Source organism: Bombina bombina, chromosome 4 (genome assembly GCF_027579735.1).
Source record: "Bombina bombina isolate aBomBom1 chromosome 4, aBomBom1.pri, whole genome shotgun sequence".
NCBI lineage: Eukaryota > Metazoa > Chordata > Amphibia > Anura > Bombinatoridae > Bombina > Bombina bombina.
Genome location: NC_069502.1, coordinates 48,201,998 through 48,217,244, shown reverse-complemented (window position 1 = coordinate 48,217,244; position 15,247 = coordinate 48,201,998). Strand labels below are relative to the sequence as shown.

Sequence of the window (15,247 nt, the reverse complement as noted above, 5' to 3'; positions counted from 1 at the left end):
GAAAGACTTCTAGTCTATTTGTCATTTTTTCCGGTTCTAGAAAAGGCCAGAAAGCTTCTGCCATTTCTTTTGCATCTTGGTTGAAATCTTTAATTCATCATGCCTATGTTGAGTCGGGTAAAACTCTGCCTCAAAGGATAACAGCTCATTCTACTAGGTCAGTTTCTACTTCCTGGGCGTTTAGGAATGAAGCTTCAGTTGATCAGATTTGCAAAGCAGCAACTTGGTCCTCTTTGCATACTTTTACTAAATTCTACCATTTTGATGTGTTTTCTTCTTCTGAAGCAGTTTTTGGTAGAAAAGTACTTCAGGCAGCGGTTTCAGTTTGAATCTTCTGCTTATGTTTTCATTAAACTTTATTTTGGGTGTGGATTATTTTCAGCAGGAATTGGCTGTCTTTATTTTATCCCTCGCTCTCTAGTGACTCTTGCGTGGAAAGATCCACATCTTGGGTAGTCATTATCCCATACGTCACTAGCTCATGGACTCTTGCTAATTACATGAAAGAAAACATAATTTATGTAAGAACTTACCTGATAAATTCATTTCTTTCATATTAGCAAGAGTCCATGAGGCCCGCCCTTTTTTGTGGTGGTATGATTTTGTATAAAGCACAATTATTCCAATTCCTTATTTTTTATGCTTTCGCACTTTTTTCTTATCACCCCACTTCTTGGCTATTCGTTAAACTGATTTGTGGGTGTGGTGAGGGGTGTATTTATAGGCATTTTGAGGTTTGGGAAACTTTGCTCCTCCTGGTAGGAATGTATATCCCATACGTCACTAGCTCATGGACTCTTGCTAATATGAAAGAAATGAATTTATCAGGTAAGTTCTTACATAAATTATGTTTTCTAGACCACAATTCTAAGCTAATTCCTGGGCAAGTTTTTCCATGGACAAAGGTCTGTTGTGAAATGTAATATTCCCTAAGGTGTGTACCTTTGCGAAATATAAACTTTTATAGAGTTAAATTGGGTCTGGGGTTCTTAAACTCTGGTCTCAGTCATTAAAATGTCATTCTAGCACAGGCCTGAGACAATGTTGCCTATTTGTGGGCTGTGCTATCTATTGGATTAAGCCAATATGTACATGTTTGGTATGTGTATACTCAGAAGGGATGGGACCTTCTAAATACCAACTTTTTTTTTTTGCGTTCACTTACTAATATGTACTTAGGGCCAGATTCAACAAAGTCTGTCAGACAAGGATGTACATATTTGCCCCTGTCTGCCTGGCATAACGTCTCCACATTTATCCTTGCACACTACGGCTAGTCCTGGGGATATTGAGATACGCTACTTAACTAGTGGCGAAGTGGTTAACCAGCAATCTGATCACCGCTGCTTCTTAAAAGCACAGTCAACACCAAAATTGTTATTGTTTGAAAAGATAGATAACACCTTTACTACTCATTCCCCAGCTTTGCACAACAAACATTGTTATATTAATATACTTTATAACCTTTAAATCAATACATTTCTGCTCGTTTCTAAGCCATTAAAGATAGCCTCTTATCACATGCTTTTTATTAGCTTTTCACAACCAGATACTGCTAGTTCATGTGGGCAATATAGATAACTTTGTGTTCTCTCCTGGAGTTGTGCACAACACAGCACTAATTGCAAGTCAATAGATAATAAAGTCATGTGGTCAGGGGGCTGTCAGAAGAGCCTTAGATACAAGGTGATCACAGACGTAAAAAGTATATTGATATAACCATGTTAACTTTGCAAAACTGGGGAATGGGAAATAAAGGGATTATCTATATTTTTAGACAATAAACATTTTGGAGTTGACTGTCCCTTTAACTTTCGGCGAGCCTGTAGACGGAACCTTTAATAAATCGTTCCCTTAATATGGCAAAAATAAAGTGTCAGGAATGAAAACAAAAGAATTGTTCTATTGAAATAAATACAAATTTAAGGCAGATTCCCAGAATGTTATTTTTATGGATGAAGACCTGTGTGGACTTTTACATAATTTATGTTGCGCATGTTTAGAAAGCAAAGGGCGCCTCATAGTGTATTTCATACAACTGATGTGTAGGATTAAAAGTAAAAATCTCACCAGAACAAGTTGCACTGTGCTGTGACTGGTGCTCAAGAGCAGGCTAGCACTAGTCAGCAGCTAGTACACTGACAAGTGACAAGCTGCGGTCCGGGAGAGACTCCAGCGGTACATGGTTCACCAACGGACAGATGAAGAAATAATCAGCACGATTTGGAACCAATACTGAACTAAGTCAGTATAAAAACAACTTCCAGAAGAAGAGTTTAAAAACAACTATTTCCTTACAACATATTTCTCGACCGAATTCTCTGGTCGTTTCATCAGGCAGTATAAAAACGGATAAAAGCAATCATAATTAACATCTTTAAATACACATGGTATGAATAAGACAGGAAGTTGTGTGTTTTAAAAAGAACCAATAAGCTCACATTAAATCTATTACATGTGGTTTTTGTTTACATAGTATACAAACATATATTCCTTTGCCCTTATATTCTCTTTTTTGGAGAGTATAAATCTAACCTGCAAGAATCCACTCCACAGTCCTTAATTTTTCCTAGAGTTTTTTAATAGATCGTTTTTAATGGTACAGCGATTTCTTCCTTGAGGTTGAAAGATGCAATCACACTATATAGTGATGGTCTTGCATGCCCGTAGAGAATGCACCTTCACTGGTTATATGTTTACAGACTATCCACATATGTTTTATTTTGTGATTTGAGTATATGCTAATGAACATGCTAACCGTTTAGAATTTATTATGGTTTGCTAGTCAACAAATAGATTGTATTTTTTTTTTTTTTTTTTTTATAATATAAAAAATTGTATAGATAAAGAACTCTGTCACGCAGCATGTATCTAGTGCAATAGATTTATTTCAACCCGATACAATGTAAACAAACTACAAAAGACCGATTGAGTGTAATATTCGTGTTTCAATTTGTCCGTTGATACTATGTAAACAAAAAATACATGTAATAGATTTAATGTGAGCCTATTGGTTCTTTTTAAACACACAACCTATATTATTCATACCATGTGTATGTAAAGATGTTAATTATGATTGCTTTTACCCGTTTTTATTGCCTGATGAAACGACCAGAGAATTTGGTTGAGAAACGTGTTGTAAGGAAATAGTTGTTGTTAAACTTTTCTTCTGGAAGTTGTTTTTATACTGACCTAGTTCAGTATTGATTCCAAATCGTACTGATTATTTCTTCATCTGTCCGTTGGTGAACCAAGTACCGCTGGAGTCTCTCCCGGACCGCAGCTTGTCATCACTTGTCAGTGTACTAGCCGCTGAAAAGTGCTAGCCTGCTCATGAGCACCGGTCACAGCACAGTGCAACTTGTTCTGGTGACCTTTTTACTTTTAATCCTACACATCAGTTGTATGAAATACACTGAGGCACCCCTTTATCTTTTCTTCATTTCTACAGATCACCCAACACAGTGGAGCAGCCTGTTTTTCTGTAATACAATTGGATCACTGGTCATCGTTCCCCAGCTGTTATTTTGGACTTTATTAACACACAAGGAACTGGTGTTTGTTTTTGAGTCAACGCTGACTTTGATGTGCCTAACACAATTTGTTTTTGCCACTTGACGCTGCTTGATTTATTATTTCAACCTATTTTGTTTGATGCTTTTGCATGATTTTGATGCGCACCCTTTTTAGGATATCCCTATAGGTATCCGTTTGTTTTTCATGTTTAGAAAGCATTTACATTTATGTCTGTGGTGAAGTTTGTCAACCAAGTAATGATCAATTTGTGTTTAGCAAGTAGAGAAAATTATTTTGCGCTCTTGGTATTTTTTTGTTAGTATTCGCTGTAAAAATATGAATACCTAGATATTAGTGCTGGAATATTCAGGGGAACTAGGACATTTTTTAAAAAAAATTTACTTTAAAGGTGATAAATAAATACTGTATAATATGGGAATGATTTACTGCATCATATCTAACACCGAAAACAAAATGTAGTTAAAGAAAAGCTTAAAATTAAAGCAGAATTGGCACTAGAAAAAAGAAATAATATATATATATAGAGAGAGAGAGAGAGAGAGAGAGAGAGAGAAACAGCGCTAGTAACCAAATAAACTGTACGTGGTACTAATGTGTAACTAATACAATAAAATAAATGTCTATACAAGCAGCCAGAGAGTAATAACAATCTGCAAGCAGATCCAGGAATACTGTTTTTTTTTACACCTCCATTGGTTAATAAAATGTCAGATTATTCGTTGTAGATATGGTCAATGAATACAGAAAAAGGCAGTCCGTGTGAGAGAATGACTAGTAGGTATCCCTTAGAACAGTTCCACTGAATCCCCACAATGTGCAGCTCAGTCCTCACAAAAATTTACCTCCCCACGAATTCTACAGAAAAGAAGACAGACAAGCGCACACCTAGTGCAGTGAGTTATGAACTTTCTATCCGTGAAAGTAAAAAAAGGAAACACACTCACATGGTCCCACCTCAAACGTATGAGGTATGTGTCAAGCCCTTGTAATCCGGTTACAGCTGATCCTCCTTAGAAGTGCACTTTCTCTGGATCCAGGTGTCCCTTCAAATGAGTTAGGAGCAGAGTATATAAACCCTTAGGAACAGAGGCTCTGAAAGCCTTCTTAATAAACTGAGGTGTCAGAACTTGGTTTGTCTAATTCCATGTAACGGAATTAGACAAATCAAGTTCTGCTGCCTCCGTTTATATACTCTGCTTCTAACGCATCTGAAGGGACACCTGGATTCCGAGAGAGTGGTCTTCTAAGGAGGATCAGCTGTAACCGGATTATAAGGGCTTGACACATACCTCATACATTTGAGGTGGGACCACGTGAGTGTGTTTCCTTTTTTACTTTCACGGATAGAAAGTTTAAAACTCACTGCACTAGGTGCACCCCCTGTGCGCTTATCTATATTTTATGTATATATTTTCTTTAAACCTTTGGTACTGAAAAGGTTAAATGTCTCTTTAACAAATAAGGGCTATTTCTCATTGGGGTAGTAACGTTTTGGAAACTGGTGGTAACATAAAAATTCTCCATCGACTTTAATGGAGATAAATGTTTTTACTACTGGTTTCCAAACTTTACCACCTCAATGGAAATGAGCCCTGAGGTGGGTGCTTTGCATATACTGTATATGTTTGAGTATTTGTCTACTCGAATAATTATGATTATCAGAACATTTAATGTATTTATTTATTAATTATGGTCTGCCCAACCCCCAAAAAAATATTCTACAGATTTTCCATGGTCACATGGGAAACCTGCGGGTGTAGGGTTGCCACCTGTCCTGTCCTGGGCCGTTCGGTTTACATTTGTGTGTCTGGGTTTGACGTGGAGCCAGGCCCGGAGAGGCTGGTGGAAAACAGCCACAGCCGGAAATGTGACATTATGCATTTGCAACATACTGCACATGCATAGTTATTTCTCTCTTGCATGTGTGTGTGTGAGTGTCTTTGTGTCTGTGTAAGTGTCTTTATGTGTGAGAGTGTCTGTGTGTCTTTGTGTCTGTGTGTGTAAATGTATTTGTGTCTGTGTGTGAGTGTAAGTGTCTTTGTATGTGAGAGTTTGTGTAAGTGTCTTTGTGTGTGTGTAAGTTTCTTTGTGTGTGTGTGTGTGTGTGTGTGTGTGAAAGTGAGTGTGTTTTTGAATGTGTGAGTGTGTGTGTGTGAAAGAGCGTTGGTTTCTTTATGTGCTATGTAAGGACACTACAGTGAGAGTATATGTTTATATACTATTATACATAGAGTGTACTGCAAAAACAAATATTGCTATGCACTGCACAAGATTGTTCGGGTTTGGCTTGAACTAAAGGTGACAGTGTTAAGCGGGTGTCAGTTGCTTATAGCTGAACCTGAAGGGTCATGTGGAATTTAAAAGGAATTACTTGTGTATAAACTCATTGACAACAATCTGAGTATTATTTGGGAACTGTTAAACAAATTCATTTGGAATCCAGAATTGAGTATCTGTGTGAAGATAAACAACTAACTACAGTATAGTGTTAGTTTATCTTTTAATAATAAAAATGACTCCACCTTGCATATATATAGACTTATTATTCCTTTTGTAAAGGTTGATGAGGACACAGTATGTATTTGCAGTTTTATTGTTATTTACTCCTATACGGCACAATCTGTTCATATGAAATAATTAGTTTAAGCCATTTGGCGACTACAATCCATTCATAAACAAAGCGTTTCATCGCTTTCGGGTAGCAATTAGTTTAGGCTTCCATTTATTTCAGATATAACCTTGTGTAAGTCAAAAATACACTAGAAGTTCATATAGGGACCTGTTTTAGTGCAGTAAGTTTCATAGAATTACATTGGAAGTTATTGATAGAATTACATTGCACCCCACATGTATTCCAATCAAAGGAACAATCACGTTAAGTGTCCAGAAACTTATCTCTGTTAAACAAACCATAACCAAATATGTGTTTTCTCTTTCTCTAAAGTTCCAATCTTTATTCCAATTTTTGTACAAGTTTATGGTTACATAACGATTTCTTATGAGTGAAAATGTTGCTTTTAATTGGATAGAAACGTGATGTTTAGATCTCCCTACACACATTTGTAGTCCTGAGTCAGCATTAATCTTCTAGAGTTCCCAAACGTTTGGAATTAGGATATTTTGTCCTTTTGTCACTCCTTCCTTTTGTTCTCCACTATTAATGCTCTAGATTCTATGAAAGAAACCTGGGACAGCCAAAGTCCTGCACAATAATCACACAGGAGAAGTCTCGAAGGTCTTGCCAGACCAAGCAGGCAGGGTGTAAAACTCTAGACCCATGCCCCGCCCCTGAGCAACCCCCGAATGAATCATTTATTTGTTTGGGGGGGTTGCATTTTATTTGGCATCCAGTGAATTACCACTTTCTTAAAACACTGTCACATACTTAATTTGTCTTATTCTGCTTTTTTAATTTATGTTTCAGTTCCAGGTTTTCCTGCACAGTTTACTAATATCAGCTATTCAAATAATCTTTGTGCCACCAAAGTAAAATATGCACTTTCTAATTCACATTATTTTAGATGTGAAAGTATAGAATAGAATCTTTTAAATGGTTTGTAAAATTAAAGGGACTGTAAAAAGCATTTATGATTCAGACAGAACATTCAATTTTAAAGAAACTTTTCAATTTACTTCAATCATCAAATTTGCTTAGTCTTTTGTTGAAGAGTAAACCTACATATACCATAGAAAATAATAGAAGCCGAAAAATACAAAATGACACCAGGTTTCCATTGAACGTGCAAACAAGTAAAACGCTGTCAGAAGCTATCAATTAAGTCTCAAACTTTACAGCATACTCAACTAGGTGTAAAAGAGGAAAAATAACCTTATTGAGGCCTAGTTCCCTTTGAGATATTAAAGTTTGCAAACTACACATGTTATATGTAATATGTATTGCTTGCCCAGATATAGGACTAGTTGGAATTAAGTTCCTATTTAAATATCAATACGTATTTACATATAAAAATATAATCAAGCACATATATTAATAATTCCAACTAGGCCTATGCGTATAGTGCAGCAATAAATATTACATATATAAATAAATTAAAAATTTAATAAACAAAAAAAAATGTTTTTCCTTAAATAATAATTTTTTCATATCTTGTATCTTTTGTTTTGTGACCTACATCACTCCTGAGTTTTTCTCTTTAATGGCAAAAACAGGTAAGGAGCGATGGCGCTAAACGTAACTTTTATAGTGTAAGGTCAGATTACCATAGCAACACTTGTTATGGCACAATTTTTGAGAAATCTGATGTCGGATGGAACAGTAAACACGTTAACTTACACATAGATGAAAAGAACAACTGCACGCACTGCACAACATATTTCAGTGGAAACCAGGTACTAAAACGCAGCTATAAACTATTACTTTTAGCTGTCTGCAACTTTGGTTGCTTAACCCCTTAATGACCGAGGACGTGCAGGGTACGTCCTCTTAAAAAAGTCACTTAACGACCAAGGACGTACCCTGCACGTCCTCGGTTTGGAAAGCAGCTGGAAGCGATCCTGATCACTTCCAGCTGATTTCCGGTTATTGCAGGATGCCTCGATATTGAGGCATCCTGCAATAACATTTTTTACCCCTCCGGTGCAGAGAGAGCCACTCTGTGGCCCTCTCTGCACCGGACATCGATGGCCGCATTCGTTGGTGGGTGGGAGCTGAAGTGGGAGGTGGGTGGGCGGCCATCGATGGCTTCTTAGTTAGAGAGGGGGGCGGGATCGGTTGCGGTATCGCCGGGGGCGCGCACGGGTGCGCGCGCGTGCACGGGGGGTGGCGGGCGGGCGCGTGCACGGGGCGGGAGCGGGTGGGAACCGCTACACTACAGAAAAAAGGTACAAGTTGATTGTCAAAAAATATATAATAAACTTATTTTTTTTAAAACATCTAAGGGATCAGGAAGGGGTGGGGGGTTGGTATTGGGGGGGGGGAAGCTACACTACAGAAAAGGGACATTTTTTTAATATATAACAGCATATTTTTCACTAAAATGGGTACTGGCAGACAGCTGCCAGTACCCAAGATGGCGCACATTAAGTCAGAGGGGGAGGGTTAGAGAGCTGTTTGGTGGGGGATCAGTGAGGTTGGGGGCTAATGGGGATCCTACACATAAGCATATGTAAATATGCTAAAAAAAAATGCACAAAAAAGCCAAAATTCTCCTTTTATTTTAGTACTGGCAGAGTTTCTGCCAGTACTTAAGATGGCGGGGACATTTGTGGGGTAGGGGAGGGAAGAGAGATGTTTGGGAGGGATCAGGGGGTCTGATGTTTCAGGTGGGAGGCTGATCTCTACACTAAAGCTAAAATTAACCCTGCAAGCTCCCTACAAGCTACCTAATTAACCCCTTCACTGCTAGCCATAATACACGTGTGATGCGCAGCGCCATTTATCAGCATTCTAATTACCAAAAAGCAACGCCAAAGTCATATATGTCTGCTATTTCTGAACAAAGGGGATCCCAGAGAAGCATTTACAACCATTTGTGCCATAATTGCACAAGCTGTTTGTAAATGATTTCAGTGAGAAACCTAAAATTGTGAAAAATGTAACATTTTTTTTAATTTGATCGCATTTGGCGGTGAAATGGTGGCATGAAATATACCAAAATGGGCCTAGATCAATACTTGGGGTTGTCTACTACACTACACTAAAGCTAAAAATACCCCAAAAAGCTCCTTACATGCTTCCTAATTAACCCCTTCACTGCTGGGCATAATACACGTGTGGTGGGCAGTGGCATTTAGCGGCCTTCTAATTACCAAAAAGCAAAGCCAAAGCCATATATGTCTGCTATTTCTGAACAAAGGGGATCCCAGAGAAGAATTTACAACCATTTATGCCATAATTGCACAAGCAGTTTGTAAATAATTTCAGTGAGAAACTGAAAGTTTGTGAAAAAATTTGTGAAAAAGTGAACGATTTTTTGTATTTGATCGCATTTGGCGGTGAAATGGTGGCATGAAATATACCAAAATGGGCCTAGATCAATACTTTGGGATGTCTTCTAAAAAAAAATATATACATGTCAATGGATATTCAGGGATTCCTGAAAGATATCAGTGTCCCAATGTAACTAGCGCTAATTTTGAAAAAAAATGGTTTGAAAATAGCAAAGTGCTACTTGTATTTATGGCCCTATAAGTTACAAAAAAAGCAAAGAACTTGTAAACATTGGGTATTTCTAAACTCAGGACAAAATTTAGAAACTATTTAGCATGGGTGTTTTTTGGTGGTTGTAGATATGTAACAGATTTTGGGGTTCAAAGTTAGAAAAAGTGTGTTTTTTTCCATTTTTCCTCATATTTTATAAATTATTTTATAGTAAATGATAAGATATGATGAAAATAATGGTATTTTTAGAAAGTCCATTTAATGGCGAGAAAAACGGTATATAATATGTGTGGGTACAGTAAATGAGTAAGAGGAAAATTTCAGCTAAACACAAACACCGCAGAAATGTAAAAATAGCCTTGGTCCCAAACGGACAGAAAATGGAAAAGTGCTCTGGTCACTAAGGGGTTAAAGGGACACTGAACCCAATTTTTTTCTTTAGTGATTCAGATAGAGCATGCAATTTTTAAGCAACTTTCTAATTTACTCCTATTATCAATTTTTCTTCGTTCTTTTGCTAGCTTTATTTGAAAAAGAAGGCATCTAAGCTATTTTTTGGTTCAGAACCCTGGAGAGCACTTGTTTATTGGTGGGTGAATTTATCCACCAATCTGCAAGAACAACCCAGGTTGTTCACCAAAAATGGGCGGGCATCTAAACTTACATTCTTGCTTTTCAAATAAAGCTACCAAGAGAATGAATAAAATTTGATAATAGGAGTAAATTAGAAAGTTGCCTTAAATTGCATGCTCTATCTGAATCACAAACGGAAACATTTGGGTTCAGTGTACCTTTAAGGCTCCATTTTAATGACTCAATGGAAACACATAGTTGGAAACACTAAAGACGTGTGCATACTGTACTGCTAAGATGTATGAGACTACCTCGGTTTACTCTTCAACAAAAGAGAATAAAGCACATTTGATACTACAAGTACATTAGAAAGTTGTTTAAAATCACATGCTCTGTCCCTTTAACTGAAACAGAACTTGTAAATGAAAAAGTACACAATAATGTAAGCACTGAATTTTAAGTGCTGCATTCTGGTAAATCACATCATAGGAAAGGCCCATTGTGACTATATTAATAAGTAAACTTGTGATATTTGACTGTTATTTCTATGATGTGATTTTAACTTGCTTTAGCCGTGTACAGCTTGACTCAATGCCATATAAGCGATTTTAAATGTATTTTATATTGTTTCCTTTCTCGTTCTGTCTTGATAAAAGATCTAGCACTTTGTGCATTTTTACGCTGTGGACTCCCTTTGTCTCTTGGTTGCTTCATGTAACTTAGTTAATCTAATTAATTATTCTTTGTCCACAGTGTATCTCTGGTTATAATTAACCACAGCTATACTTTATAATTTAACTCTTCCACTCCCTATATATTTATTTCTTAGAATTCTGGTAAATGTCAATGTGTTTAGTTATTTTAACAGACATTTATATTCCTCAATTTTAATTAAATTTTAACTTTCTGAACACAAACATACCCTTTTTAAAATGTATATATAACTATTTAATTCACCCATAAGTGTGAATTATAAAAAAATATATATACATATTTTAATTATTTTGCCTGGATTTTCTGCAATTTAATAAGGAAAAATTGTGTTTTTTACAGAATAGCTGAAATGCATCTTTACCCTGCGACATTCCACACAGTTTCTGCTTGATCAGTGCAGGGGCCCATTTATATCTATCCCTAGTCACAACAAATGTGATAAGATAAACATACTGAAGGGGCGTTTTAAAAGGCACTTCCTTGAACTGCAAAACCATCCAAATTGTGCTTTGAAGTTAAACGTTTGATTTGTGTGCAGATCTTTTCCACTGTAGAGTTAATTGCTGATATACATGATAGTTATTTATTTAAAAAAGTGTTTTCAATGTCCCATTAATGCAACATCTATACATACCTTATGTAACTTTTAACTCAAATCACATTTTTAATCACTGGCATATATTTAAGTACCACTAAATGTTACTTTCTTGAAATAGGGGGGCTGCTTTACATATATCAATCTCTTATGCATAAAAGAAAAAGAGAAAACATGAGAAAATCTATGTCCCCACAGGGGGTTTAGTATATATTTTGAAGTGTCACCTTAATATTATCAGGTATGGGATTTCGATTGGTAATGATTTAATGTTTTCTTCAACAGAGTGTGTGTTCAATATAAAGTTACAACGTGTGCAAATTGTGCTATTTTTATACCCTTGTACATTTGATAGGATTAGTTAAAAATAGAGATATTCCATAAAATAAGGGGTAGGCCTGAAATATAAGGTGATAGCCCTCTGTCATTTAAGGGCATTCGTTAATGTTATTGGTCCATTTAAGCAATAATGTAGGATTAGCAGACAGGCTCGGTTAAATTTTTGGCCTCCAGCCCTTTATAAACTGCATAATCTTCTTCACCTGCAGCTTGGTTAGTTTAAAGTCATCTGACAAAATCTCCTCTGTCAGCTGCACGAATATGCTGCCGTCAATACGCTCACGAACAAAGAAAGTCACCACATCCTCTGAAAGTCCGATAAATCTCAAGCACCGGGAAACTTCTTCCACTGAGAGAGCTGAAAGATCAGCAGGAGGGTGCCAAACTGGGGCATCTCCACTAAGTCTGGGCATTCCTGGTGTATGGGAAGAAGATGTGTCAATGTTACTTCTAGAGGACATTGGGGGAACCTCAATGACCCCTTGCGTTAGATAAACTCTAGTGATCCCCCCTTCTGCACCTCTTACAATGGTCGGTGAGAGTGGGGCGGTGCTCCTGATCACAATGTTCTCAGTCTCAAACCCTTTTGTGGTCCGAGGTGGGGGTGGAGGACAGGTTCCTGCTCCGTTTGATTTAAAGATGGACTCATAACGCAACTCTGAACCAATAGAGGCAGAATCTGGGGTGGTACTCTGGCTGTTGCTCACATCAAATGGGTCAAGAACTTCTGAAGCAGAAGAAGAGGGGGATTTCTGGTGCTCTAGAGGGTCCAACCATTCCCCTGACGATGAAGGGGAGGAGGCAAAAGCTGGGTTTGCAAAAGGGTTTAAAGCCCCAAAGGGAGCAAAACGTTTCTGAGTTTGAGGGGGTTTTAATCTTGGACAACTATAGTATGTCTTAATAGTGGTATCTGTGCTGAGCAAAGGAGTGGTTCTGCCGCTAGCCACACTTGGCCCTGTATCAGCGTAGGGCCAGGAGTCTGACCAGGAAGTCTGAGTTGGTTGACCAGTGGAAGCCATGCTCCCTGTCATCTGGCGAGTGGTAGTGTCTCCTGCCTTACAATCACCCCAGGTGCAAGGGTAACAGTACAGTGAATAAGAGTCTGGGGATGGGGAACAGCTTCCACTGCGAGTTCCTGATCTATAAGAAAAAGGTAAAAAGAAATTAAGTTGGGGAAAAAAGTCAAATGTGATAGAAATAGTAATAATCACAAGTTTTTCATACAAAAAAGTAACATGATAAAAAAAAGAGCTCTTTCAAAATGCAGGACAGACATTTCTAAAGGGACAGTAAACACTAAATACATTTTATAAGTATTCCCTGCCTCCCTCTAATCATGGGTGCCGCCATATTGAAATCTAACTTTCACAATATTCTAGGGATGACCTGTTTGCACATGGGCAGCAAATCTCCTTAAGATACCTGCAGTGTAACTTAGGTTCCAAAATGGCAGCGCCCATAATAACAGGGAGGTGCATGAAATGTAGTTAATGTTTAGTTTTCCTTTAAAGGACTGCTAAACACAGAAGAATAAAATAATCAATACATGCATAATAAAAAGACTATTCAAAAGCAATTCAAATGAGTAGTAGATTTCTTTAATGACACATTTTCAAGTTAGTTCTATTGTCCCTCCCAATGTGTCAGGTGACAGCCATCAGCCAATGACAAATTGCATATATACATTGATTCTGTGAATTCTTGCACATGCTCAGTAGGAGCTGGTGTCTCAGAAAATGTGCAAATTAAAAGATTGCACACATTTAGATAATGGAAGTGCATTGGAAATCGTTTAAGAAAATTGTGTGCTCTATCTGAATCATGAAAGTTTAATTTTTGACTTTAGTGTTCCGTAAATGACCCTTGTAAAACAGCAGCTTCTACCGCTCTCTGAGTAAGGAAGCAAACACTATTTAAACCAGCAAATCTGCTTTAACTTTAATTTGTTTGTTTAGATGAACTTGATATTAAAAATGGAGACTGGTGAAACTCACCAAAGGGACATTAAACGCTTTGTTTGTTTTTATGTATTTGTGCTTATTCCACTCGCTCTACAGAGGCCAAAAAGCAAATTCTGCAACCAAGTTTTTCTTCTGCTGCAAATCAAATAGCTGGTTTAGGTAATTTGCAGCATTTTGGAGAAATCTTGAGTTGCAGAATTTGCATTTTGGCCTCTAGAGAAAGAGATATTTTACTGTTTAATACGGCTTCCATTTGGCACAATCTGTTGTAATCTGACCTCAGCAGGTTATAGTTGCCAACTGTCCCATTTTTCCTGGGACAGTATAGTTTATTTGGCTTCCTGTACCTGTCTAGTTCAGCCCTCAGTTTACGCCGGGGTTAGGCTCCAGAAGGAATGGTTGTAAATCGAAACCGTTGTAAATTGAAACCCATTTTATAATGTAAGTCAATGGGAAGTGAGGGAGTTAGGTTCCAGGCCCCTCTCAAAATTGGTATAAGTAACACCTAATACATTATTTTTAAAGCTTTGAAATGAAGACTTTAAATGCTAAACAGCATTATAAACCTAATAAAATAATCACAGAACACAGACTTTACTTGCATTTTTCTGCAAACAGTTCTTTCTATGCATTCCAATCTGGACTGATTTATAAACTGGAAGATCTTGTTCCTTTGCAAGCTGCTCGATAGCTCAGGTCTGGTTAAACTGATTAATTTCAGCTTGCTTGACTTGCATATCTTTGCTGTAACACAAGCGGACAGCTCCACCTACTGGCTATTTTAATCAATGCACTGCTTCTCAATGCTTTTCAATAGCAGTCACATGACTGAAAAAAAGGTTGTTATTCTGAAACGGTGCAAATTGAACCGTTGTAAACCGAGGGCCACCTGTATTTAGTTTAATAATATTGTTTGCAGTGCAGTACTCCCACCACAGAGGTCGCTGTGGCTTTCAGTTTTACTCTATGATTACTCATTGCTTACTATATGAAAGTTGTTTTCTGAAACTTTATCTGTGATGATCTGGTTTTTTTAAAGTGTGTATTGAGGTGTCAGGTATGGAGAACCCATGTGATATATAATACCAGGGAGGGTAGGAGACAAGGCATCTCAATAGTTTAGAATTTGTGTAATTTCCCCCATGTATATACTGAGGCTTTGTTTAGCAGGGGCTTAACACATGAGCTCTTCATATGCTGGGACTGGAATTTAGAGGAAAAAATCCAGCTTTACTGGGGCATTTTTATGTCTATTAACCTATTGCTCACAATTACTGCTGCAGCAAAGATAAAGAATGACTATTTACCTCATAAAATGCCACCTGCTTGTAAAACTTTCAATAGTGTTTAAGCTCAAGTAAAAATTAAAAAACAAAACCTTAGTATATCTACACATATTGTTTTCCA

At 37.3% G+C, this 15,247-nt stretch overlaps 1 protein-coding gene across 1 annotated transcript in view; it reads right to left on the bottom strand.

The window, feature by feature from the left end:
• Nucleotides 1–12,034: 12,034 nt before the first annotated feature.
• Nucleotides 12,035–15,247, bottom strand: part of GAREM2 (GRB2 associated regulator of MAPK1 subtype 2) — a 271,203-nt gene continuing 267,990 nt past the window's right edge. The window contains exon 6 of the mRNA XM_053708899.1: nt 12,035–13,019. Coding sequence (XP_053564874.1) covers nt 12,035–13,019 — 985 coding nt within the window. The remainder of the gene's footprint in view (nt 13,020–15,247) is intronic.